At 51.4% G+C, this 26,657-nt stretch overlaps 11 protein-coding genes across 11 annotated transcripts; 7 read left to right on the top strand and 4 right to left on the bottom strand.

The window, feature by feature from the left end:
- Positions 1-22: 22 nt before the first annotated feature.
- On the top strand, positions 23-4,157 carry SPF1 (putative cation-transporting ATPase 1; the record flags this gene model as incomplete). The annotated part of the gene is made up of 2 exons (XM_056214128.1): positions 23-3,478; positions 3,534-4,157. The coding sequence occupies 2 exons, from the start codon at positions 23-25 to the stop codon at positions 4,155-4,157; spliced, it is 4,080 nt and encodes a 1,359-aa protein (XP_056071395.1).
- A 2,150-nt stretch (positions 4,158-6,307) lies between these two features.
- On the bottom strand, positions 6,308-7,090 carry N0V89_005350 (uncharacterized protein; the record flags this gene model as incomplete). Its single annotated transcript, XM_056214127.1, has 1 exon — positions 6,308-7,090. The coding sequence occupies one exon, from the start codon at positions 7,088-7,090 to the stop codon at positions 6,308-6,310; it is 783 nt and encodes a 260-aa protein (XP_056071394.1).
- A 519-nt stretch (positions 7,091-7,609) lies between these two features.
- Positions 7,610-8,182, bottom strand: N0V89_005349 (uncharacterized protein; the record flags this gene model as incomplete). Its single annotated transcript, XM_056214126.1, has 1 exon — positions 7,610-8,182. The coding sequence occupies one exon, from the start codon at positions 8,180-8,182 to the stop codon at positions 7,610-7,612; it is 573 nt and encodes a 190-aa protein (XP_056071393.1).
- A 2,015-nt stretch (positions 8,183-10,197) lies between these two features.
- N0V89_005348 (uncharacterized protein) lies at positions 10,198-11,036 on the top strand (the record flags this gene model as incomplete). Its single annotated transcript, XM_056214125.1, has 3 exons — positions 10,198-10,344; positions 10,417-10,569; positions 10,626-11,036. The coding sequence occupies 3 exons, from the start codon at positions 10,198-10,200 to the stop codon at positions 11,034-11,036; spliced, it is 711 nt and encodes a 236-aa protein (XP_056071392.1).
- Positions 11,037-11,385: 349 nt separating this feature from the next.
- On the bottom strand, positions 11,386-12,675 carry TIM8_2 (Mitochondrial import inner membrane translocase subunit tim8; the record flags this gene model as incomplete). Its single annotated transcript, XM_056214124.1, has 3 exons — positions 11,386-11,615; positions 11,666-12,011; positions 12,064-12,675. 3 exons carry the CDS (start codon positions 12,673-12,675, stop codon positions 11,386-11,388), a joined length of 1,188 nt encoding a protein of 395 aa, XP_056071391.1.
- Positions 12,676-14,164: 1,489 nt separating this feature from the next.
- N0V89_005346 (uncharacterized protein) lies at positions 14,165-15,740 on the top strand (the record flags this gene model as incomplete). The annotated part of the gene is made up of 3 exons (XM_056214123.1): positions 14,165-14,663; positions 14,709-14,975; positions 15,034-15,740. The coding sequence occupies 3 exons, from the start codon at positions 14,165-14,167 to the stop codon at positions 15,738-15,740; spliced, it is 1,473 nt and encodes a 490-aa protein (XP_056071390.1).
- A 570-nt stretch (positions 15,741-16,310) lies between these two features.
- On the top strand, positions 16,311-17,258 carry N0V89_005345 (uncharacterized protein; the record flags this gene model as incomplete). Its single annotated transcript, XM_056214122.1, has 1 exon — positions 16,311-17,258. One exon carries the CDS (start codon positions 16,311-16,313, stop codon positions 17,256-17,258), a length of 948 nt encoding a protein of 315 aa, XP_056071389.1.
- Positions 17,259-17,706: 448 nt separating this feature from the next.
- Positions 17,707-19,144, top strand: N0V89_005344 (uncharacterized protein; the record flags this gene model as incomplete). The annotated part of the gene is made up of 2 exons (XM_056214121.1): positions 17,707-18,113; positions 18,163-19,144. 2 exons carry the CDS (start codon positions 17,707-17,709, stop codon positions 19,142-19,144), a joined length of 1,389 nt encoding a protein of 462 aa, XP_056071388.1.
- Positions 19,145-19,774: 630 nt separating this feature from the next.
- N0V89_005343 (uncharacterized protein) lies at positions 19,775-20,670 on the bottom strand (the record flags this gene model as incomplete). The annotated part of the gene is made up of 2 exons (XM_056214120.1): positions 19,775-19,997; positions 20,048-20,670. 2 exons carry the CDS (start codon positions 20,668-20,670, stop codon positions 19,775-19,777), a joined length of 846 nt encoding a protein of 281 aa, XP_056071387.1.
- Positions 20,671-21,750: 1,080 nt separating this feature from the next.
- On the top strand, positions 21,751-23,067 carry N0V89_005342 (uncharacterized protein; the record flags this gene model as incomplete). The annotated part of the gene is made up of 2 exons (XM_056214119.1): positions 21,751-22,030; positions 22,085-23,067. 2 exons carry the CDS (start codon positions 21,751-21,753, stop codon positions 23,065-23,067), a joined length of 1,263 nt encoding a protein of 420 aa, XP_056071386.1.
- Positions 23,068-23,884: 817 nt separating this feature from the next.
- N0V89_005341 (uncharacterized protein) lies at positions 23,885-25,670 on the top strand (the record flags this gene model as incomplete). Its single annotated transcript, XM_056214118.1, has 2 exons — positions 23,885-23,893; positions 23,955-25,670. The coding sequence occupies 2 exons, from the start codon at positions 23,885-23,887 to the stop codon at positions 25,668-25,670; spliced, it is 1,725 nt and encodes a 574-aa protein (XP_056071385.1).
- Between the last annotated feature and the right edge of the window lie 987 nt (positions 25,671-26,657).

Here is a 26,657-nt window from a genome sequence, read left to right as displayed (position 1 = left end):
GATGATGCTAACATGTCGACATATGATAACACAGTGTCTTCTCGATACCAGGTCATCTTCTTACTTCCACGGAGTTCTCCCGCCTCGAGTACCTATCCCCTGGTCCGTGCGCCGCAGCGAAGTGGCCAATCGGTGGAACCCTGGCAGCGGCGAGTGGCATTTTAACATTGCGCAACAGGCTGCGTTCGACGACATTGAGCAGTTGACGATTGCCTCACCCACGATGCCGCTCGTCGACAACCCGCAGATCAAGCAGGCGAGCTTGCATAGCCCGCTGCCTCTGCAGCTACACGCCTACATCTGGCCTTTCCTCATCATCTGGCCCGCCTTCCTCTCCTTCTACCTCTCGCCCACTCGCTACGAGAAGCACATCCAGTCCTCCGAGTGGACATTCGTTTGGGTCGGCGCGATCACAACCATCCAGTCGCTAATATGGCTTACCACTCATTGGAACGTTAATCTCAAGAGCGCCTTTACGACGACTGGGGCCCGCGACGTGCGCACCGCCCAGCTCATCAAAGTCGTCCCTATCGCAAACGCCGGGACCGCCGAAATCTGCAAGCTCAACCGCGAGAATGTGGCCGGGAAGCCAACCGTGTCTTTCCTGTTCCAGAAGCGCAGGTTCCTCTACGATGCGGAGAAGGGCTCATTTGCCCCGCTCTCCTACCCCCTCGACGCCGAACCGAAGCCGCAGATCAAGACGTTCCAGGACACAAAGGGCTTGACAACGGCGGAGGAAATTGAGAAACTGCAGCACTACTATGGCGGTAACAGCTTCGACATCCCCGTACCGACGTTCACGGAACTCTTCAAGGAGCACGCTGTTGCACCGTTCTTCGTATTCCAGGTCTTCTGCGTGGGATTGTGGATGCTGGATGACTACTGGTACTACTCGCTATTCACTCTGTTCATGCTGGTGGCCTTCGAGTGTACCGTGGTGTGGCAAAGGCAGAGGACGTTGAACGAGTTTCGCGGTATGAGCATCAAGCCGTATGATTTGCTGGTATACAGGCAGAAGAAGTGGCAAGAGATTCAGAGCGACAAATTGTTGCCTGGCGATGTGGTCAGCGTTGGCAGGACTAAGGAAGACTCCGGCGTCGCTTGCGACATGATCCTCCTCGAAGGATCTGCTATTGTTAACGAGGCGATGCTTTCCGGAGAGAGCACCCCAGTACTCAAGGAATCGATTCAGCTGCGACCCGGCGATGCGACCATCGAACAAGAGGGCCTTGACAAGAACGCGTTCCTGTATGGTGGAACTAAGGTCCTACAGGTTTCACACGGCAACAATGCGGAAGAAGACGGCAGCGCGGTTTCGAGACTCTCATCTGGGCTCCCGCCACCACCGGACAAGGGCGCTGTTGCAGTTGTGGTCAAGACTGGATTCGAAACTAGCCAGGGCAGCTTGGTCAGGACCATGATCTATTCGACCGAGCGCGTTTCCGCGAACAACGTCGAAGCGCTTCTCTTTATTCTTTTCCTCTGCATTTTCGCTATCGCCGCTTCGTGGTATGTCTGGAAGGAGGGTGTCAAACAGGACCGCAAGCGATCCAAGCTCATGCTTGACTGCGTGTTGATCATCACGAGTGTCGTACCTCCAGAACTGCCCATGGAACTCTCGTTGGCGGTCAACACCAGTCTGGCTGCGCTCAGCAAGTACGCCATCTTCTGTACCGAACCCTTCCGTATTCCGTATGCCGGACGAGTTGACGTTGCCTGCTTCGACAAGACTGGAACTCTGACTGGCGAGGATCTCGTGGTAGATGGTATTGCCGGTCTTACTCTCGGAACCGACGGAGGCAAGCTTGGTCCTGATGGTGCTCACATTAACGTCAGTGCCGTCTCTGAAGTCGGCACGGAAAGCACCCTGGTCCTCGCTACCGCACATGCCTTGGTGAAGCTAGACGAAGGAGAAATCGTCGGCGAGCCGATGGAAAAGGCTACTTTGGCATCTCTGGGCTGGAACCTGGGCGGAAAAGACACCCTGACACCCAAGACCGTCTCCGCAAAATCGCACGCCGAACTTGTACAAATCCGCCGACGCTTCCAGTTCTCCTCCGCACTCAAGCGCCAAAGTTCCGTCGCCACCGTTCTCGTCAACGACAGGAAGACTAAGCGCAAAATCAAGAGTACCTTTGTTGGGGTCAAAGGAGCGCCTGAAACGATCCGTAAGATGTTGGTTGATGTTCCGCCGCAATACGAGGAGACGTTCAAGCACTTCACCAGGAACGGTGGCCGTGTGCTTGCGCTTGCTTATAAATTCCTGGCCCATGACGCCGAGTGGGGCATGAACCGCATAAATGATCTAAAGCGTGAACAGGTCGAGTGCGATTTGCACTTTGCCGGTTTCTTAGTTCTTCAGTGCCCGCTCAAGGATGACGCTGTTCAGGCCGTTCGCATGCTGAACGAGTCTAGCCACCGTGTGGTTATGATTACGGGCGACAATCCGTTGACTGCTGTACATGTTGCCCGTCAAGTTGAAATTGTGGATCGCGACTGCCTGATTATGGACGCTCCTGAGAACGATGATTCTGGCGAGAAGCTTGTCTGGCGTAGTGTTGATGACAAGGTCAACATCCCTGTGGATCCGACAAAGCCTCTTGACCCCGAGATTCTGAAGAGCAAGGACATTTGCGTGACTGGATACGCCCTCAGCAAGTTCTCGGGTCAACAGGCCTGGCTACAGCTTCTTCGGTACACCTGGGTCTACGCTCGTGTTTCACCGAAACAGAAGGAAGAGATTCTCCTTGGCTTGAAGGACTGTGGTTACACCACGCTCATGTGTGGTGACGGAACGAACGATGTCGGTGCTCTCAAGCAGGCTCACATTGGCGTTGCCCTACTTAACGGTACGCGCCAAGACTTGGAGAAGATTGGCGAACATTTCCGGAACACCAAGATGAAGGAGGTCTACCAGAAGCAGGTCGAATTGATGAAGCGGTTCAACCAGCCTGCCCCGCCTGTCCCTGTCATGATCGCTCATCTATACCCACCCGGCCCTGGTAACCCGCATTACGAGAAAGCCATGGAAGCACAGGCAAAGAGAAAGGGGCTCATGCTTCCAGTTCCAACGGATGCTACAAACGGCGCCGCGACCAACGGAGCCATTGAGAAACAGACACCCTCCGCACAGCAAGGCGCCGCTGGCCTCATGAGCCAGTTTTCAGACAAGATGATGGAATCAGAGCTCTCCGATCTAGACAGCGAACCACCCACCATCAAGCTCGGCGATGCTTCGGTAGCTGCGCCTTTCACGTCCAAACTCGCTAACGTCGTCGCTATCCCTAACATCATCCGCCAAGGACGATGCACGCTTGTGGCCACTATCCAGATGTACAAGATCCTTGCCCTCAACTGTTTGATCTCGGCGTACAGTTTATCTGTCCTCTACCTCGACGGAATCAAGTTCGGTGATGGTCAGGTTACAATTTCCGGAATGATGATGAGCGTGTGCTTCCTGTCTATCTCTCGAGCCAAGGTAAGTCGACGTGCTCTATGCTAGCATGTTTGTGTAAATACTGACTTTGATTTAGCCCGTCGAAGCTCTGAGCAAAGAACGACCCCAACACAACATCTTTAATATCTACATCGTTGGCTCCGTCCTCGGACAGTTCGCCATTCATATCGCCACCCTCATCTACGTTTCTCAATACGTCCAGCGCACCGAGCCCAAGACCCCGAACCCGGATCTTGAGAAGGAGTTCGAGCCTTCTCTACTCAACTCTGCAATTTACCTGCTGCAGCTCATTCAGCAGATTTCTACATTTGCCATCAACTACCAGGGTCGTCCCTTCCGCGAGTCCATCCGCGAGAACCGCGGCATGTACTGGGGTCTCGTCGGCGTCGCCTGCGTCGCATTCTCCTGCGCTACGGAATTCGTCCCCGAGATCAATGAGAAATTGCGCCTCGTTCCTTTCACATACGATTTTAAGGTCATGATTACGAGTGTTATGGTCATCGACTACGCCGGCTGCTGGATCATTGAAAAGGGGTTGAAGGTGCTGTTTAGCGACTACAAGCCCAAAGATATCGCGATTAGGCGACCGGATCAGCTTAAGAGGGAGGAAGAGCGTAAGGGGTTGGAGGCGTCGGAGGCGCAGGCGAAGAAGAATGCGGAGTTGGAGGAGGCGGCTAGGAAGGCGGGGTTGGTGAGATAATTGGAGTGGAATAGACAGGAGGGTGAATGGGGTTTTTGAGCATAGCGTTGGTCTTGGGACCGTTGAGCAATAGATGCAGGCGGTGTGTGTACTATATCGACCGCTAATAGACTCCCTTCTTTTGACGATGATGTTTGTGTCGCTTGCGATGGCAGAACAGGTGATGTTGCGGGTCGTGTGGCTAGCATTGAGCTGGGCGAGTGATGTTGTCCACCGTCACCGGTTGATGGAGTCCTTCATCCCAATCTACGCCGCTCAGTTTCGACTATATAAAGCCAGTCTTCTCGCGCCTTTTCTGGTCCTCACTCCTCTACTTCCCTCTGCGGAGAGGACCTAAAGTTCAAAATGACGTCGATGTGGGCTTTGGGAGGTGGGACCAAAGCAATGTGTCATCCAATATATGGGGATTTGGGCAGGGATACTAAAATCACGGAGCCACTTTGGAGTGTGTGTGCCTGTGTGAGGCGACCAAAAGGCACCGCCACAAGACTCATGTGTTCGCGAGTCTGCCTGCGACGTCAACCAAAGTCATTACAATGGAACGCGATGCGCGTGTGGAGGAGGGTCAAAACCTAAGCCAGGTCATGTCATGTGCCTGCGTGTCTGTCTTGTGTGCGGTGCGAATTGGAATCTCAAGATGATGGACGCAACATCATATGGGCGTGGGCGGGGAGGAGGACCAAAAGAACCACTTAAAGAGACATGTGCCTGCGTGTTCGTCTGCGAGACAACCAAAATCAAACCGGTACTATGACATGTATGCGTGGGGCGAGTCCGAAAAACCCAGCAACACAAGTTATTGGCCTGGGATTGGCCGCGGCACGGAGATCGTCATTGTGCGACGCAATATGCGCTCGTGAAGGGAGAAAAACCACAGGAAGTGCAGTGGGGTGTGTGGACTTGGTGACTAAAACCAACTACAGCATGGTGATGGGTGTGCCCGAGTCCGTCACAAGAAATCTAGTTCTGGGACCCATGTGGGTGGTCAGGGGACTGGTCGAAAGTCTTCGGCCAAAACTTGCATGTGGACTTCGCGTTTGCGGACTAAACTACCACCTTGAGACGCTCTATGGCTTTGCTTGGAGAAGGTCTCAAAAGGGAGAGAATATCGGGCCATGTCTCGCTTGCGAATAGTGGCACAAGGCATACACAGTACATTTCATGTGGTCCTCTGCTCTGCGGTCCCATAATTACAGATCCTTGGACCAAAGAAGAATGCGTTTGTGCCCGTGGAACCAAAATGTGAGAGAATGGACAAACATGTTCTTATGGTGCAGCGGATTCAGAGGCAAAGCGACTTAGTTAATGTGTCGCTCTATGTGGCGAGCCAAAAAAGATTGCACAGATAGAGATATGCGTGCTGCTGGACCGGTACTCCTATGAACAAATGCACAGTTCCAAGTTCTCGTACTGCAAAGAGATATCGAAAATACGGACCAGACTCGATATGAAGTCTCTTATCCGTCTTTTCTCTAGAAGCAAAAAAGACAGGGGCAAGATACAATCATGTGTTCCTCCGCCTCGGAGGACCAAAAGCACACCTAATTTCTCAATGTGTGCTTGTGGTACGGCGCTCAAATTGTGAAGTTTCACCAACACATGTCTGTGCTTCCGGCCGCGGGACAAAGTAATATTGGCCTCTGTTCTTTCCCAAACACGAATCTTCAGATCGTGAACCGTTCGAAATTCGGAACAATGTGTGAACCGGTGGAGTGAACGGATTTACAAGATAAACAGTATGGGACAGCAGGGGTGATGTGCCTGTTTTGGCTACCTTGTGGCGGAGGATACATAATCCTCGGGCAGAGGTGTATGTTCTTGCTGGGAGAAGGAAGGCAAAACCCGACGCAAGTACGTAGGAGTATCATGTTTGTGGCGGAGAAGGTTTCGATATATGCGCCAGGAAGTAGCTGTGGACTGTTTTTACCTGAGTTTGACCCAAATTTGCAAGCTGACACTTTGATGTGTGGCGGCATCACACTGCGTGGCAATATAAGGACTTTTAACGTCTCCAAAAGAAGGAAAACATGTTGTGAGTTGGGGAATCTATATTGGAATAAAGGATTTCAAATTACAAGACAGACGGAAACGCGCATGCTAAGTGGACTTATGTTGGACACAATAAACACTCCCATCAGCCATCCCTGCTTTCACTTCCCATCCGCATTCGTACCCATGTTCGCCAAACAAAACTCCACCGCCGATCCTACAAGCGTCTTCCAAACCTCAAACTCCATCTCGTTCCTCGGCGCATATGCAAAAGTGTAACCCCAAGGTAGCCTCCCGCCACCACTCAACCTATGCCTCCTCCCCCATCCCGTCTGAATGACACTCTTCTGATCCGCCAGACTCATTATCAAATGCGTGCTACCATCTGGAGGATGAATGTGGATGATCTCTCCCCGTGTTGAACGATACACAACCGGCTTCTCGGCATCAGAAAGCGAAGCAAAGCCCTTGATGCCTACGGCGGGCACGGGACCCTCCAGGACCGATTTCTGTGTCTGGAGGACAGCGCCGTGTGACGCAACTAGTGTGTCAAGATAAGTATACATAGCCTGCTTCATCTCGTCGCTAGCAATATCGCTCGTCTGTCGCTGAGGAGCAACGAAGTTCGGGATCTGCGGTGCTTTGTTTCCGGGTCGCCACTTTAAGGCGCGCGCAGCATCCTGTGGGAGGAAATTCTCTTTGTCGTGGGGACCTGCCACCGTGTCGATATTATATGGTGCGGGCACTGTGACGTCCTTGCGGGACATGCGGGTCATTTTGAGCTGTGTGTACCAGCCCCAGAAGGTTGGGGGGAGACCGTGCGGTCCTAATGAAACGTAGTGTCGGTAGTCTTGGTATGCAATGGTGGCGAAGATGAGACCTAATGCTCCGGCTGCTGCGAGAAGTGGCCGTTCAGTGACGGCGGTTTGGAGCTGTGCTGCCATTTCAAGCGGATGGAACAAGTGGAGGTAGTCTTTTTGATGCTATCGTAAAGAGCGACAGATTAAAGTTTGTGGTACGAATCCGTACAGAAGATCGAGCTTCAGTCCTAGCTCAGGATTCGTGATACTTTTGTTTTGGTGAGTAAATGGAAAAAGTAGAGTGGATGCTTGATGATTAACATCTGGGAGGAATGGTCGCCATTAAATAACCAGGTATACATCAATGCTCAAGGTCGTGCAGATAGTCCTTTTCTCCGACGGACATATCTTCTCCGAGTGATTTGCTCATATCTGACAGTAAAGAGGTGTTCATAGGATAGAGGTGTGGCTGAACGAGGACACTAGAGACGATCGCATCGGAGATCGTTTCGGATCCGATATCGGAGACCGACCATAACATGAATCTTGTGAAAACAACTATATTCAGCAGTCTGAGCTCTCGAGACGCTGATTGCATCTACCTTGAAGTTCTGTAACATCTAGCAGTGCATCGAGGGAGGTGGCTGCTGTTACACGTCCCGCCTAATCGACCTTCTCCGAATCTAGTTGCCTGACAGGGAAGTTCACGCTCTCAAGGTTAGTCTTCCGAACCTCTTGGCCGTGCGCAGCCTGCACAAGCCCATCTAACCAATCTTGATGCCCCAATAGCATCACATTTGGTGCGTCCTTCGCCCATTCTTTAAATATCGGCCCGTTCTGAACCTCTTGCGTCAATACCCTGATCCGATTCTTCTCGAGTTCCTCGACAATCCAAGCATGATACACCTCGAGTCCATCATCAGTCGTGCTGTGCCAGGCGATTCTTCCAGCGGTGCCCTGCTTCGGCACAACAGATTCGGTAATGGTGCATGTGAGAGGAGGGAATCCGAACGTGCTGAATTTGAACACGTTGCCTTCTTTCAGATAGGGACCAGATTCGGGCTCTGTAATTTGCGCGCAATTCTTGTAGTAAGATTTCCACTTCGAGATGTCCGCAAGGAGCTCCCAGATTCGTTGTGCGGAAAGGTTACGTGCGATGACTTCGTTGGAAACGAAATTGTCCGTGGTCCCTGGCAAGAGATGCTCTGGCCAGATGATGCTTGATTGAGTCGTCATTATGGAGGTGAGTATATATGGTGGGTATCGTGCGTTACGGTCGGTGAAGCAACAACGCCTTGAATGATAAGTGATGATGTACGACATGCATTCGTTAGAAGAGTGGGGCTCATACTAAAAATACAGGAAATGAGCAAATCGCAGCTTGACTGATACATGGTTACAGAATTAGAAAAATTAGAAAATTTCTCGAACACAATAGCGCTATCTTTACACAATGCACATGAAACAGATGTCGCAGATACAGTTATTGCTCGGCCTATTCTCAAGCTCAAGTTCGGCTATGACGACCAGTGGGAACTACGCTAGGGGCGCTTGCCGAATTGGCGCTACTGACAACAACCCAACATGTCAACCTAGGGATCAATTTTCACGCTGCTGTATCTCTCGAAAATAACCTTGTGAAGAGCCATATAAGGCGGAGCGAAGTCGAGGAACGGCGGTTACCATGTTTTCCTGCACCCATCATTGAACGCTCAAAATCGTCCGCTCTCATAGCGAAATATGAGGCGCGTACGTCTCTAGTAAGCCCAAATGCTCTTGCCTGGCAACCAGAAGACGATTCTCGGCACCAAACAAGTGGTTTATCGCTCGAAGGTGGTTCCAAAAACGGTCAATCTCAGGTGTCGCCCTCGCTGGAACGTTTGCATCGTTGGTTGTCACTCTGGCTATCGATACATCTGTAGCAGAATCAGGTCACCAACGATTTGGAATCCCTGCGTACTCGACATGCCCGCTGGGTCTCGTTGTGGTTAGTCCGTTTGCAACACCTTCTAGTGGAAGTGTCGGCAGGAGACCGGTGGTGTTCGTGAGCCTACCAAGTTTTTCGTTGTTCACCTTGACACTGGCTTCGCACAGAGTATGGCTTCATTAGTGGCTCTACATTGTGTGCTGGCGTCTTCGCAGTGCCGAGCCTGTCTATGGGCCCAGGAACGCTGATCGGCTCGTGGCAACTAGAGAAGCGATATGGGGCAATTTTACTATATGCTGCAGCGCCATTCCCAGGTTAGATTATACGGACCTTCAATTCACCAACTTCGCTTAAGACACAAAGACCAGCTTTAGAACCATTACTCGGTGCTAGCGTGACGCATACTGCCGGATGTCGGTGGGTGTCGTTGCCCGCCCTCTTCTTAGTGGTCGTTCTAGTAACAGCCTTGATACCTGTCTATCGGACGTCATACAAGCCAATGCTGTTGCGCCATAGAGCACCAAAGTATGGCAAGCCACATCCTCCATTGCCGCTCGAGGGATAAACTTGGCTATGAGCTATGAAGATTATGTCTGAAAGACACCGTACCATGTATCCTGGGGCAAGTATTCCGTTTGTACTGCCAAGGTTCGGGCCGCGGCGAGGGAAGGAGAAGTGGCCACAAGAGAGATAGTTGAGAAGCGAGCGAAGGACCGAGTCTGAAAGCCGCTCCGATGCAGAGATGTCCTTGATCGATCATTTCAATCGGTGAACATGCTACCGCTATACATTCAATGCGCCGCGAGTGTCAAACCCCTACGGCTGCCCTGCGGTGAAAATCGAATAATTTCGAACGGTTTGCATAAATGAATCATATGTTTCTGTCCATACGTAGATGATTCAGAAAATCTAAGACTTTTACAGGCAAACGTTTTGCCTTTTGGCAACAAAGGGCTACGCTCCGTCGCTTCCAACAGCGGGTGACGCTGGCCGCAGGTGCGAAGGCTGGATATCGTCAATTCTGTGAAAGGAATTGCTATACAGTAAATTAAGACAGTGTTCCACGCACCATATAAATGCTGGTTGCTGCTGCGCGTTGGTGATGTCAAACTCCGCCCGATGCGATACCTGGCGATTAGGTCACGTGGAAATTGACCGCCCTAGCTGCAACAGGTTAAAGCGCTTCCGCCCAACAAACAAACCGTCTCAAACAGTGTATATTGCGCATTACAGCAGAATTTTGGGGGCAACCTCAACTCCCAAGATGCCTCCGAACCACACTCGTCCTTTCCGATTCTTGGACCTTCCCAAAGAATTGCGTCTTATGGTGTATGAGCGGCTCACCATTTGTCGCGTCAAGATCGGAATCAATCTCAAGGAGAATGCTTGCGATGGCAGACCCGAGATTATCATCTACAGTGAGACAGCGCCAACGGCGATCCTGGCAATTTGTCGTCAAGTGCACCAAGAAGTAAGTTCGCGCATCCCAGCAAAGTGCAGTTCTCCTCTGCCGCAATTCTGGAGTTAACGAACCGACTTTAAGGCGAGTCCGTACCTGGAGGAACTGAAGGCCGAGATCATGGAATACAAGCCTCACGTTGATGTCCACTGGGAATACCCAGAGTTCCTGAATTCCCTCCGTGACATCGTGCATCCTTCAGGTCCGACGATCCCGAACAATATCGTTCGACAGCGGGTAGGTAATTACCTGGTTGAAACGGCTGGCATTGCATATTGATGAACATGTGCTAGGTTAACGAATACTTTCCATTCATTGATTCTGCCTCTCGCCGTGCAGTCGTTCAATTAATCGAACGTATCAGCAATTTCCGTACGGTAACGGTCGGTCGTCCTGTGCCCTTCTCAATGCGGGTGGTGCATATCACGGGCAACGCATTCAAGGTGCACAGTGTGAGCAGATCTACACATATTGCCTTCTACCGTTTGATACTTGATCTTGAGTGGAACCAGAAACGCGAGCGGAAGTTGTACCTCGGTCTGGACGCCCCAGGAGTCGCAAAACACGCACGCACACCTCACAGCATCACCTTCCTGCGTGAAGGGGCTATGGATACCATGGATATTGATGATGTGCTCGATGAGACCACAGAGTTACGGGATATGTTTGAATTGCGCACCGGCAACGGAAGCGGAGCGGACTGATATTATAACTGTTGTGCAGAAGCTCCTATCCGAGAATGTTATCAGGCAATCTGACACTAATTCTTGTGTAGTTGCTAGCATCACGGAATAACGCAGTCTGAGTATGCTGACAACGATTGATCACCATATCTCACGTTCATCAAACATGCATGCGAGCAATTACTTGGTGTATACAAAGACTTGTTTCTGTTCTTGTTGTTCTATTGTAGTCTATCCCATGTAGTTCCCAACAGCAGTCTATAGACTCCAGATCTCGCTTTTCCCACAAAGTCCAACTGCTCCTAGGAAAACAGGCGATAACGAACGTGTGCCTCTCCCAATCCCAACCGCGATGTAAGCACAGCGGTCGCTACTTTCCGTTTCCAGGTACGTTTCCAGGTGCGTTCTGGGGCTTTTCAATCTTTGGAGCCACAAGTATGTCTTCGGTGATCATGATCCTCTGCACCGTGAAGAGAGCGTAGGGATAGCTAGGAACAGCATCCGAGTTGAACAGCTTGACCTTGCTGACGAAGTATTTCCCACCCATCTGGATCTTATGCTGCGCGAGGAAAAAGCCTACTGCCCGACCATTTGGCGAACCTAAGGCAGATGAGCCACAGTCAAGGGTTGAAATGAGAAGTGTTGCTTACCAAGAAGTGCTAACGCTTGTTGTTCCGGGAAGTTGAAGTCGAGACCGGGCCATAGCGGGGCTCGATCTTCATCACAAATTTCCATGATGATCTTCGTGGTTTCATAGTTCACGATGGGACCGATCAGAAAGTACTTTATGCGACCGAGACCCGGGTTGTCGGGACCTTGCCTCCGGTTCCACAGCCCCCAGGCAACATCGGAGGTAGCTCTCAGCGCCGGAAGCTCGTCGTCTGAAGGTTTTCTATTCCAGAGATCTTCTGCTGCCTTGACCGGGGATCTTCGGTCGATGAACGCGATGAGGCCGGCAGCACGGTTGACTGCTATAGTAAAGAATGCACCGGTGACCTGGGGGATGTTAGTGAGAGTATTCTTATGAGGAGAGGCACTTGGGGCTTACTGTGTATTCTCGAGCGTTTACATTGTACACTTGTTGTCCCCGAGGAGGCCATGGATGACCAGCCGCAGGTCTATTGAGCACTGCAGGACTGTCGTAATGGCGAATCAAGTGACATACTGTTCCGCTACCTTCATTGGACGGTCTGGGATTGATGCCTTGTATGCCGCGTACGTCTACCAAGTTGGCAAATGCGGTCTCCAAGCCGAGACGACCAACGCCATTCCTGAAGTCGCATTTTTCAGGTCGTTCAGTTTCAGCCCAGCCCCAAAGTTGTAATTCGGCGCGAAGCTCGCCGTCCCACGGGCTGAGGGGCATTATATGGGGCAGAAAATACGAATTTGCGACCATTCCGGACGCTAGTTGCCGACCTTTGAGCCTCGCATCGTTGAAAACCTCTTCGTTGGATATGCTAGGCTCACTACACGTGCTCTCAATATCCTCTAGCGTTAGCTCCGACTCGGAAGGACTCCCGCGCTTCTCGAACACCGTTCCGTATCGAAAGCGCGCCGTGTTGTTCTTGAGGGAAGCATGTTGAAGGGCACCGGAACCGGATTCGAAGGCTGTCGTGAGGAGCAGTACGAGACTGAAAGCCAAGAGGACGAAGAACTTCATTATGGAAGCAATGAGCTATATGAATCTGCGAAGTCAATTGTAAAAGTGCGGGGCCCGAGGACTTTGTGGGAATGATGAAATTCGAGACTGCAGTCTGTGCGTAAGCGACGTCAAAATTCGTTGCTGAGTTGACATTCACTCCGCAGATTCGGTGACCTGGATTATGTAAACCGGTCCCGTCAAGCGACATCGACCTACACTATGCGAGGTGAGGTGAACAGAATATTCTGCGTATAGAAGTGTGGACTTGGACACGCCTTAGGGATTCGAGGAAGAGAAGCCCGCCGTTCCTCTATGAATAGCTACCATTTTATAGAATGTCAGCGTGGGTTTTTGGCAACCACATGTCCGAGCCACGAGTAAGAAGCAAGCCTTTGTTAACTCTGTTATTGCCTAGTAGCGCAATTACAGACGTGCTAAAGATCGAAGGGAGTTCCAATAGATGTAACGCACCCTCCCGCCACCATGGCGATATGTTGCTGAAGTAGCCAGTGAATGGGCATAAACATGTAGGTACTCTGAATACATAGTGCAATGACGTCCGTCCAAGAGTTTCCCTACTGTTGATGTCTATGAACTCAGCGTGCAGGAGGTCTTCTGTGATGTGACCATCAAATCATATGCTTCGATTTGGCGAACAAAATGCTTTGACTGCTCCAGGGGCTGTTGAGTTTGTTGTGCAAGTCGTTGGACGCCATCTTGTAGCCGCTGTAGTTCGTCTTCAACATGGCCTGTGGCAGTTCCCTTGAACATAACTATGCGTTGAATGTGATGAACATTGGATTTTATGCCCGGCCAATGAATCCGGGGCAGTAGATGGTTGATGAGATAGAGGGTGGCTTGATATCGTTCAGCCCAAGCAAGTGAAGCTGACTCTGCGATATGACACGTTAGTATCGTTGCGCAGAAGCGGGTAACTTTGCAAGAATTAGTGTACACCTGTTTCTGTCGGTAGCTTGTCTACTGAATGAGACCCTCAAGCTCCAGCACGTTCGTTCAGGAACTGTGAAGTACCGGTGTCAAGGTATCTTCAATATTTCATCATCGGCGGCCCCAGGCCTGCGACATAGGCTGGTTCCGTTTCAACTAGAAGAGCTATGTCGTCATGTGACATGTCTTCCCCATGAGTTAGACACCGAATTGTCGAGGTAAACCCCTTACTCCTTAGTGCCTCTGTCTTATTGAATACCTGTTGTAGTTGCTGCGTTGCGTGCCTAAGAGACAAGAACGCGCTGACGAGCGCGTCATAGTCACCAGCTAATGATAGTGTTTACCAAACATGTAGAGGAAGAAGACCGAGCCTATTTTGACATGCGTCTCTTCATCGTGGCAGAAGGTCCTCCAGTGCGCAACGGAAGTTATGGTGTCGGTGTCGGGGTCTGTGTCGTCATTGGCGTTCAGCGCTTGGAGACGTGTGAGAGGTTTCCAACTCTTTAGCGCCCGCATCACCAGCCACCCCGCTAGCGACCATTTCAATCCAATCTCCATCATGGGTCGTGACGATACACACACCATCATCACAGACTTGACGGTATGCTACTACTACGGTACTGAGAGCTCCAAATCACTCGAACACAATCGCCAAAGCTGGTACCGCATACAGAAGAATCTATATCTACACACGGCAGAAAACAGTGCATTCATTCACGTCGCGCAAGCTAGAGAAGAAGATTTGAGCGCTGAACAACCAGTCATCACGAATGTGCGCATTGGCAAACCGCAATTCGAAAGTTCGACATGGGAAGAACGCCCGGCTGGCCTCTGGATCAGAAGAAGCAAGTTCGTCAAAGGCAGCAACGCATATCTTACAGGCGTGGACATCTTGTTCGGGTCCGATGCCGTAGATCCTCGCCCAAAATGGACGATTCTTGATCAATCATTGCAACTTGAGCACGCTCCTCCGACAACGCCCAGCCCTAGACTGACTCTCAGATACGGTCAGCCAATCCCACGATCGCACCACCCGGTACTGCGCGCACGTGAAGACGGTAGTTTTAAGATAGTTCAAATATCCGATACTCATATGGTGATAGGAGTTGGCGAGTGTAAAGACGCATTGGGGCCTGATGGGCAGGCTCTACCAGTTCACGATGCTGACCCCCACACTGTGAGGCTTGTTGGCCATATTCTAGACATTGAGCAGCCTGATCTCGTTGTCTTCACTGGTGATCAACTCCATCATGATATTTTGGATAGCCAAACAGCGCTATTCAAAGTGGTTGCTCCGGTCATAGAACGTTCGATTCCTTGGGCGGCGATTTTTGGGAATCATGACAGTGAAGGCGACTTCGCATTGTCGCGTAAGTCACAACAGCTACCCTCACCGGCTCTAGAGGACATGTGTTCACGAAGTCATAGGTACCGCGCAAATGGCGCTATACGAGGAGCTTCCTTTCAGCCTCTGCGAACCGGGCCCTGAGAAGGTCTATGGCGTCGGAAATTCCTACATTCATGTGTACCCGCACAAGTCATCGGACGTACCTATGTCAACTATATATTTACTGGACTCCCATGGGCAGGTAAACTCCGACACCCAAAGTCCAGACTATGAGGCAATTCAACCGAGTCAGATCGAATGGTTCCGGCACATCTCTCGCGAGTCAAAGGAGAAACAAGACACAGATTCTCATCGCCACCACAGTTATAAATCGCTAGTCTTCATTCACATTCCGTTCCCAGAGTTTGCGGATGATGATAAGCTCCTCCGGAGGGGTGGACAGCGCAGAGAACCTACAGAAGGTCCAAGCTTCAACACTCATGTCTACGATGCGTTGGTGGAAGAAGGAGTGACAGCAGTAGGCTGTGGACATGATCATGTGAACGATTTCTGTGCCCTAGTCAAAGAAGCGGATGGCGTTGCTCGACATGTGCCTTGGCTATGTTACAATGGCGGCAGTGGCTTTGGGGGCTACTGTTCATACGGCGAAAACCGGTATCATCGGAGAACGCGGATTTGGGAGCTGCATACGGAAAGCAAGGCCGTCAAGACGTGGAAAAGAGTGGAGTACCAGGACCAAAGGCAAGATGAGCTAGTCTTGAATATGGATGGCGGAGCTGGCACCTAGGGCGGCGAGAGATGTGGCAATCAGGTCGAAGAAGATCATCGATTATAGCCTTCTATGTGTGAGACCTAATTGATAGTAGTTCAACGCAAAACGACTTTCACCTCCGCCTTTTTAGCGGAGTATTGTATAGTAGGCCGACTGTTCTCCGCCTAGAAAGGTACCTATATATGATAAGCTACTCACGACGTAAAAAAAGATAGGCGTTGATTTCCTCGTACAGTAACAGTCTTTCTCGCACCCTGTGTTGCGCTGTGTAAACGCAGTGACGAAAGCGGGGTAAAGGATGGCTGGCTCTCATCCATGATTAAATGGTACAATGCATGCTGGCTGAACACTTTCCAGATACTGTATGACTTACGATATGGATTTTGAGTTTCCAGACACGAGCTTTCGCAGAGATGTGCGATGGGAAGTCGGCCTTTTCGCCGAGTGAACCTCGGTGTAAGGGCCGTGCGCTTCCCCACTACCCCTCATCCGTACATCTACGACTGCTGGCGGAGATGCCCGCTAATATCTGTTCATTACTTCAATTCCTCATTTCGATCCAGATATTCATATATACTCGTCATCATGAAAGTTATTATCACAGGTGCCGGCGGATTCGTCGGCCAGACCCTTGCAAAGAAGCTTATCGAGACCTCTCCCGATGCGGAACTTATCCTAGCCGATGTCCAGGCGCCTCCGAACCCGACGAAGTCTACCAGAGTCGACTGTATTGGAGCGGACCTGACGAAACCAGATGTCCGCAAGGCTTTGATAGATCGCTCGCCAGATGCCGTCTACATCCTCCACGGCATCATGTCGAGTGGTTCGGAAGCGAATCTTGAGCTGGGCTTGAGTGTAAACTTCGACAGTGTGCGTGGGCTCCTCGACACCATCAGAGAAAAGAAACCTGGCATTAAGGTCATTTTCACTTCCTCGTGCGCTGTTTTTGGAAGAGCGGCCGTCAATAATGTCGCGACTGAGACGGATATTGTTCCCATGCCTGAAAGCAGCTACGGAACACAAAAGCTGATGGTCGAATACCTCGTTAATGACTACTCGAGGAGAGGCCTTATCGATGGTAGAGTGGTGCGCCTGCCTACGATCTTCGTCCGCGCTGGAGCTCCAACGGCGGCTGCTTCATCGTTCGTATCGGGTATTGTGAGAGAACCAGTACACGGACAAGAAAGTGAGCTTCCCGTCGATCCAAACATCGGAATCTGGCTTGCCTCTCCTCGGACGCTGGCTCACAACCTTGTCCACGCCCTGAATGTTCCTGCGGAGAAATTCGGTCATTTCCGAACGGTCCTCTTACCTGGGTACACAGCAACTAGTGGAGAGATCTTGGAGGCCCTCGAAAAAGTTGCTGGAAAAGAGACAAGAGCTCTGGTAAAAGAGAAGAGGGACGAGAAGATCGAGAAGATTGTGCTTAGTTGGCCAGGGAAGTACGATACGTCAAGAGCGAAAGAGCTGGGATTCGCGGAGGATGTTGGTCTTGAGCAAACTATCAAGGACTTCATCGCAGGCGAGAAGTAGGATCATCAGACATCAACTTGTTCACGAGCGACGTTGGTGTTTGTTCAGCAGGCAGCGGGCAAGGATGAAGATGCGACCCAGAAGCTAATTGAACGCGCTCTCCACTCTGGGTTAGCCTTTGCCCCTGAAGGGGAACGCCAAGTGGGACCCACTGTTCACACGCTAGACCTCGCCCTCTGGTTTGGAACTACCTATGTAGTACAAATACCAGAGTCATTGCAACTGACCGTACTGAAATGCCAATCTGAATTTTGAAGAAGCACCTTGATCAGCTCCCTTACGCTGGGAAGATAGTGAAACTATGCATTGAAGCAAGTTCAATTGTATATCAAAACTCTTTATTCTCATGGACTGGCTTATCTACGCATTCGCCGTAGGTGCAATCATTATCGGAATCGCCTTCCCTTCCCTCAGACCAGAGCGTTTATCTTTCCTCCCAAAACCGACAATGAACGTGGCACGCTGCATTGAGCTACACAACAAGATTGTCCGCCTAGGGTGGGAAGCGATGAATCAAGACCCTCAAGATTTCCATCCCCAAACTTGGTTCGAGCACCATGGACAAGCAGCACAAAACGCACGCCGGAAACTGTCGTCTGACCTTGTCGCGTTTCTACAAGGCGCGTACGAGATTCCAGAATCAAAACAGCAGTACGGCGTGCAAAACTTTCACTATTACGCGACCGCGCTTATGTACCCTGGGGACGACATGTTTGCGCTCCTTGATGGGCTCTGCTCGCCAAGTTGGGTGAATCAGTATGAGCAGCATCATGGGAATCTGGACGGTGGAGGCTTGGGGAGATATGTCAGGCTTTATTGGGCGAATAATCTTGCTTCTCATCCAGAAGGACTCATGTAAGTACTCGCATGCATATGAGACGCTCGAATGCTGACAGGAATCAAGTTTCGACCAAGAAAAGAACATGGCCATTATGAGCATGAGTATTCATGACAGCGATGGACTCTGTGACTCGGGTCGCGTCAAGTGGCATCCACTCGAAGACATATTGGCAGCGTGGCTCGACATGATACGAACAGGAAAAGTGAAAGCCGTGGGTCCTGACACAGAATACAGACCCTGGGAGTTAGTGCCATATACGGATTACCAAGTGAACGAAGCAGTCGAGGTCTTCGACAAGCTGGTAGCCGCTATCGAGGCGGCCATGCCCGCAAAAGAGCCTAAAGAAAGTAATGCATCAGCCAGTCTGATGAATAAAGAAGCCCTCGACACCGCGCATATACCTCCCGGATTCGCATACGACTTTCTCACACGCGCTCGTCGTCCGAGTTTCCGCTTCATTGCTCCCGGTCTGTCCCTTCCGACAGCAAGCACCATCGCCGATCAGCCCTTTTTCGGAGTTCTCGATACCGTCCCAGAGGACCATCGTCATTGGTTTCGTTCATCACCTCTCTTGCTTTTCCGCTCTTCCCTGATGTACAACCGTCCTTCGCCCCATCCTAATATATACGCTTACGACGTATTCGGTTATCCTTTCAACCTCCCAACATACCCTGCAGGTTTATACTTCCACGCATCTGACCAAGGGAACAACCAACACAGCGATGCGGTCTCCCTCGTTCTTCCTTTCGCCATCGGTGGCAATGGATGGGCGCGAAAAGGTGATGGCACATTGTTCGGTGAGAATGTACATGATGAGCTGGCGAAATCAAAGGACGAATATGATGAGCTGTACCAAACGGGACGGCAGCCGTTTATCAAGAGCCACCCCGTCAGACTGGTACAGGTGCTTAGGAGTTGGGTCGCAATGGTGGAGAGAGGGGATTGGAAAGTGGGCGCGGATGGTGTATCGAATGGGATGAACGAGTGGAAGAAGGCAGATAGCCGGGGTGGGTGGGAAAAGTACTTCATTACTCCTGAGTGGTGATTGATGTCACTGAAAGGCGGACAGTGAGTCTGGTCGCGGATGAAGCTAGACGGACGAGAATAGGTACCTGCGTAAGTGTGCTAGAACGATCAACAGTGCTAATCCTGCCTTGACGGTTTTCGGTATATGAAAGCCGGGGTGAGAGTGCGCTCACAAGGCTGAAGTCGCGCCTGAGCTGCCTCTGGCCGGTGGATGAGTGAGATGCCGAGGTCAAGGGAGACAAAGGAACCTGGCGTAGCTGGAAGAGTATAGGGTGCGATGCGGAAGGCCGTAGGAGCGGCCTTGGTAACGTCCTGGGAATTATTGTACGGTAGCATGCTGGTAAGATGCCGTGTTCCAATCGCATCGGCTTTACTTCGTTTATCGTTTGATTCGACCCTTTCGAGGCGGAAGTGAAAGTATGGTCGTGCAATCAACATCCGAATAGAGAAGAACTCAAAAGGCTGTAAACGTGATCAGCGCATGGAGGGACGACCATGCACCAGGGTGATATATTGAATCCTACCTAAACAATGCCAGTCCTCGGCGGCGAACCGGGACCAAGGGTATATGCAAACCGTGCCGCAAATTCACCATAACGCCTTGCCATGAATATCATCATACGTTAAATCTCGGTCACACGTGGAGCCTCTATAGCTCGCCCTTGGGAGTGCCCTTGGCGTCATCCTTGTCCACCACCACGAAGTCATCCTCCGCTGCTTCCGTCTTCTGCTTCTTCGATGAAGGCTCATCGGGGTGTTTGGGCTCGGTCGTAGGAGGGTCAGGTAGCTTAGCAGCAATCTCTGTTTCGTCGGTTGAGGTCTTCGTGACCTCGTCCGTCTCCTCGACCTCAGCCACCGGAGGAAAATGCTTGCTGTTGCTTGGCATTAGCGACCATCCACATGACTACATTGGGGAACTTACGAGACATGCTTGTAGTATATGTCTTGGTCTTTCTGCAAGAAGTTGCAGAAGATAATACGCTGTAGCCCATCGCCCTTCCCCTCGTCCAGGAATTCGCGCACCTCGGTTAAGGCATCATTGCACGCCTTTACGTTCGGGTATGAAAAAACACCGGTACTAATTGCTGGGAAGGCGATGCTCTTCAGATCATTCTCGACCGCCAGTTCCAGACCCCGACGGTAGCAGCTCTTGAGCTTCGCCTCTGCGTCCGGGGCACTGAGCGCGTACCAGCGAGGGCCCACGGCGTGTATGACCTTCTTAGAAGGGAGCTCGTAGCCGTCGGTAATTTTGGCGTCGCCTGCCTCGCAGCCGTCGAGCGTGCGACATTCTTCGACAAGATCGGGGCCTGCTGCACGGTGGATAGCACCGTCTACACCACCACCTCCAAGTAAGGACTCGTTCGCGGCGTTCACGATGGCGTCAATTGCAAGGGAGGTTATGTCTTGCTTTATGATCGAAATCTTGTCATTGTATGCGACATTTGGTTCGTACGACGACGCCTGGTCTGAGGCGATTGGAATGCGGTTGAGCTTGTAGAGCAGGCTGAGCGTGGGGATCTCGTTCAGCTCGATGACGTCGGCCATCTTGCGATTAACTCGGGAATAGTGGCGTGTTCGAAGGTACAGAGCTCGTTTTGAAATTGTAGACAATCGAAAAAGACTTGTACGGGGAGTATACATAGGAATTTTGAGCATGTGTCATGCCTGCCTTGAGTGAAGGCGCGGGGTTGGAGCTTGGGCCACCGCGGTGTTTACGACGCTCGGGCCACTCATCGTTGCTCCAGAGGTGACAGTGATCTGCAGTCATCCACGGCTTTCGCGAGCGGGAGGCAGATTACCCGATTAGGAAGTTTGCCAGGAGGGTCAGCATCACTCCCAGAACGTTCCTTGGTTGCACCACACAGCCACCACCTCTCCCTTTGTACGTCGTATGCAGGCCATCTCATCTATTCGTATACGATAGTAGATTACCTGGTCAACAGATAACACTATCATCTCGTTGGCGTCAACACAGTCCCGCCTACAACCAACCCAACGACATCACCACGCATAAGCAATATTGCACCGCTTCATCGATGAAGGCGACTTACCAGTCCACGCGAATGCTGACCTTCCTCATTCGGTCGAGTTTAAGATTCCGCTGGTGGTAAGCTCGAGCTAGAGGTACCTCGCCAGGGTACCCACCATGTGCAACCGTGTACGAGAACATCGCATGCACTCGAGATGCAGGATCGGAATCGGCCCTCAATCCTTTGAAAGCATGAATTCTGGGGTCAGCGTCAATATGATCGCCGTATCCTATGCCTAATGTACACATTGAATCTCAATGGCATACAAAGCACAAACATGAAGCTGGGCCCGGAATGGACCAAGCTCAACAATACCGCGAGATGTAACGAACTACGAACATCCCTCTCGGAACCACGTTCTCGCAATACTTTCTAGCTCGCATGTCCTCTACCGCATATTAGCTTCCCCATGCTCGATCCAATCGCCTTTAGCCGCAACGCGAATGACCACCAACTTACCAGCGTGCGGGGTCACACAGACTCACACTCCCTGCCCTTACCAACTGCCGGCATTCATGTATAAAACTACCCTATGGATCCTACGATCACCTCTTCCCGGTCTATAGTGCAATAACCTTCCAACATTTTACCTGCAATGAAGATCGCCACCGGTGCCACGGCACTGTTGACAGCCGCGTCTTGGAATGTAGCCGGCCTTTTGGTACATACCGCCCCTACGGCAACTATAGATGGCGGCATTGTTGTCGGGACCACGACACGGGTTCCAGGGGCGACGGCCGTGGTTAACAAGTTTCTTGGAATTCCATTCGCAGAGGCGCCGCTTGGGACTGGGAGATTCTCGGTGCCGCGACCGACGAGCTGGACGGGGTCCATAGATACGAAGGCTTTCAAGCCGGCTTGCATGCAGGCTTTTAGTAGGTGATCGGTGACAAATGAATACCGGGAAATCAGACTGACTGCGGCTGGAGGACCGATCGACGATCGCGACTTCATCCAAGATGTGTTCAGCATTCCGCGGCCTGAAGAAAGTGAGGACTGTCTCTATCTCAACGTCTTCGCTCCCAAAAAGACTTGGAAGAAGTCTTTGAGGAAGTCGCGGTACCCGGTACTCTACTGGATCTACGGTGGCGGATTCAGCTTCGGTAACGCCGGGCAGCCCATATACGATGGCTCGCATTTGGCTGCACTCGAAGATGTGATCGTTGTCTCTGTCAACTACCGCACGAATGTCTTCGGCTTTCCCATCGCACCCGACATCACTAATCTCACAGAGCGGAACCTAGGTTTGCTGGATCAGCGCGCAGGGCTGACTTGGGTGCAACGAAACATCAAGGTCTTTGGTGGAGACTCCAAACGCGTAACCATCTTTGGTCAATCTGCCGGTGCATATTCAGTCGACGTGCTCCTTACTGCACCTTGGCCAAATGGTCCGCCTTTCCACGCCGGCATCATGGAGAGCGGCACCTATTCCTACAATCCACTTCCAAACTGCAACGACACCGATTTTTCGTCCTGGACGGTTCTCCTCAATCGCCTCGGATGCGATAATGCAACCTCGACATTCGACTGCATGAAAAAGACCCCAGCCTCAGACATACGCTACGCTCAGGAAAAATACAACATCGGGTTCGGCATGGCTGGTGATAACGTAACTATAGTTTGCGATCCGCGTCTCCGCCGCGAAGCCGGCATGTTCGCCCACGTCCCTGTGATCGGCGGGTCGGCCGTCCAAGACGGAAGCTACTACGCGGCGAAGAACGGTACGGATATCGATCGATATTTCAACACGATTTTCCCCGGTGAGGCTGCCCTCAAAGAGAAGATTCTCGACGCGTATAAGCTGGATCCTTCAGAGGGGCGATTTGACAACATGAGTATTTTGACGCAAATCCATACGGATTGGAATTTCCACTGCGTAGGTGCCCTGTCGAAAGTCGGTGATAATGAATAGGAGTATTGACCACGAGCAGCCTGCGGTCTTTCTAAGCAACTCCTCTCACCGTTACGTCCCTACCTACCGCTACCTCTTCAACGCCACCTTCCCTAATCAACGCTTCCGTAACCTGCCTGACAACCGCTGGCCTGTTGCTGCGCAAAAAGCGTACCATTCTTCCGAAATTCCTATCGTATTCTCTACATACAACCTTACTAACGCGACGAGAGAGCAGAAACAACTGAGCGATGTGATGCGCGGAGCATGGGCGAATTTTGCGAGGGATCCGTGGCAGCCGCCAATCGAAGGGTGGAGGACCTCGGGGTCCAATGGCTCTATAGTGATGGATTTCGGGATAGACGGAAAAGGCAAGTATCGACTTGGTAAAGATAGAACAGGGAAGTGCGAGGTATGGAAAGATTTTATATGGAGCAAGCATTACTGATGTGGAATCTTGTGGCTTCAGCTGGGAAAGTTAGTATAATCTTCCATACCAATCCAGGTCTATGCATGCAATCGCGGCCTCATCAGTCGTACGTGCTTCTGTGTCTGGTAAAATACAAAGCAGACATCCTCATTCACGCTATAAGTTGGCTTCTTCCAGCTCTCACATTGTATACTGACGATGTGGCAGTCGTGCTATTCGAGGTCTTGATGGCTTCACAATGGCTGCGGGTGAAGTAATGTGCTCGCCGGCATAGCCTATCAGATCTTCTAGAGCAGACATTTCAGAAGTGAGCGGAGTAGGTTAATAAGTCGAGAGGATGTGGTTGACTCCATCACGAGCGCACTATGTCTGCGCGACGCGTTGAGTTCGCGTCGTGTGATCGCGACAATGTCATTAGTTCGCACTCCCAACCCTATAAAGATTCCCTACACATTGACCTACAAGATTAATCACACAGAGGCTCAACCCAGCAACACCACAACTAGACGAGAAGCCTCAATCGTCAAAGCCGAACCCCTTTCCAGACCGTACCCCTCGAGGGCAGTTACACTGCCAATTTCCCAAGATGGCGCACTTCGCCGATGGTAACTTTCCATCTTCGCCTGCGCCTCATGGTCAATACATTCCCGGCCCCGAGGTCTCCTTAGGATCTTCTCGACTCAATAATCCAGCCAGCCAGCCTGGTGAGTTCTTGATGCCGCTTGGTCGGGAGGTTCCAACTGGGAGCTACATCCCCGGCCCTCACGGTCTCTTCAGCCTGGCCGATGAGACCTTCTTGCCGCTAGATCAGGATAATCACACCGTCCTGCCTCGTACTGTCCCATATGCAGTCCCGAGCACGCCCACTGGGGTGATCCAGCACATGGTTCCGGCTCTGACGTACGTCCGGCTTTACACCATTCTCAATACTGCAAAGCCCGAATTCGTGACCGCCCATGGATTGCTTTATCCAAAGCTTACGCAGGCCTTGCGTTCAAACCTACGCGATGGGTTATTCGATTGCTCTCAGGGCCAAGGCTCCCCACAAGAGGTTCTCCAAGAGCGTATCAACATCGAGCGCGATATAGTCAATCGTTGGAACCAGGTCAACGGCGGGAAGGCAAATGTGGGCACTGATGAGCTGTTCCTCTTCCCTTGTAGGCGCGCTGCAGTCGAAGCTGGTGTCCTATTCCAACAGCCGCCACCTTTGCAGCCCGTCTCCGTCGTTCCCCAGCAGACCGAAGAGGCTCATGTGCTGTCCCAGCAGCAATTGGCTTGGCAACCACTTCGTATCGCATCCGCACTGTCGTACACGGCCGAGGGCAATCCGGTGTTATTCCAATGGGATACTTTCCTGGGAGATCACGGCGTTCGCACTATTGGTATACAGCCTTCCATGAAGGGCAATGAGATTACGTCGCAGGCCCAACCAGTGCAAGCACGGTCAGCTATTACGCCAAAGAAGCGTGCAGGGGACTTTTCCGAATCTTCACCAACATCACTAAAGAAGCGCGCGAAGAAGTCACCCAAGGCGTCTGCTACAACCCCGACAGAGTATGCGCAGAATCAACCGGTGCAGGAGTCGTCCGATACCACGCCAAACAACCGCGCGAATGTTTCGCCTGCGCCGTCCGCTAAATCTCCAAAGAAGGCCCCTCGTGTGAAGGGTTCCTATTCTCCGACATTCGATCTTCTTCGCAGCGCGCCCAGCTGTAACCTCCCCTTCCCAGAAGTCAGCGATCGACCAGCCAACGTCACTGTTGTCGAATTGCTCGTTTTCATGCCGCAGTGGCTGAAGAGCGTCCATGTGATCGAGCGTCTCATTTCAAACGGCGGTAGTTGCAAGCTGATCATGAAGATCGTGAACGCCCATCGAAACACAGCAGTTCCCACTTATCATAACTACTGGTTGCACATTGTCCAGCATCACATGCGCGCCCGCGGCGATCAGACTGCCAACGGCGGCCAGGACTACCGCGAGTGGCGCGTTAGGGACCACATTCCTCTCCCGAACCATGACCCTGGATCGATCGACATTGCGGGCTTCCGTACGTACCTCCAGATCGAAGGCCCAAAGCACATGATGAATCGCGACAAGAATACCGACGCTATCCCCTTCCGCGACCTCGCCAAGGATCTCAAGCAGTGGCCTTCTGAATACGACGCGCTGAACCTGACTCGCTGCGTTCAGTAAGCTGTCGATCACCCTGACGAGGATTGGAACTTCCCGGATGACTTCGAGCGGATGACCGAACAGCTCTCCGATTCTTCGACCTTTGGCATCGAAGTTACACCGTATCACACTGATCAGGCCGCCTTTGGACGTTGGCAGTCAGTTGTTCGTCCTATCTAAAGATTTACGGAAACCGTGTAGCGTGCGACACAACAAAGCGCAGCAAGGCGGGCAACCAGATGGTTAAGATGAGGGTGTGAAATAACGCGAAAGCGTGCATTCCATCGAAACCTAACATCACGAATTCGGCTGATAATGCTCAATCCATCCTCGGAGTTGGATATAAGGGAACTCCGACCGTGCGATAAACTGAAATCGCCGGACCTTCTTGCATGCTCGACGAGTTCCCTTTCCTTCATTTCATTGCTTTTATTCCACTTTCCTTATTTGCTTCTTCGACTTCTATTCTCCAACCCCTTTTCTATTCCCCTATTCTTTCCTTGTCCACCGAACATAAGAGGCGATGCGCTATTTGAACTCATTGGTAGAGCTCTTCCGTCATGGAAGATCCTACTCCGAAAGAGCCAAGCTCTTCGGCATGAGATCATTGCATCAATTCTTGTTCACCACTGTTTTGTACATCCATAGACTCAAATTGAATTTTTTTCTTGCTTGAAATCTCCCTCGCGTGATGTGATAGCACGACTCAGAGATGGGCCGTAGAAGAAAACGTTAGCAAGAACTGTGAAATATACCGCACCCTGCTTGACTCGACGAAAATTGCACACCTATAATTTATCTTTACCCCAGAAAATGCAGGTTGAATGTAAAACTAAGTCTAAAACATTATCTCAGTGATGCGGCATTCGGTTGTACGTGTGGTTCTAGCGGATCTGATCATTGCACGTATAACTGATACTTGGAACGTCGATCGAGCAAGAAATGTCTTAGCGCAACCGCTCAAGATTCTGAAAACTTGCGATAGTATGGATCGCTGTATTCATTATG

Source organism: Didymosphaeria variabile (genome assembly GCF_027946475.1).
Source record: "Didymosphaeria variabile strain IMI 356815 chromosome Unknown scaffold_4, whole genome shotgun sequence".
Lineage (NCBI taxonomy): Eukaryota > Fungi > Ascomycota > Dothideomycetes > Pleosporales > Didymosphaeriaceae > Didymosphaeria > Didymosphaeria variabile.
The sequence above is the reverse complement of the archived record's forward strand: the minus strand, read 5'-3'. Positions and strand labels throughout refer to the sequence as shown.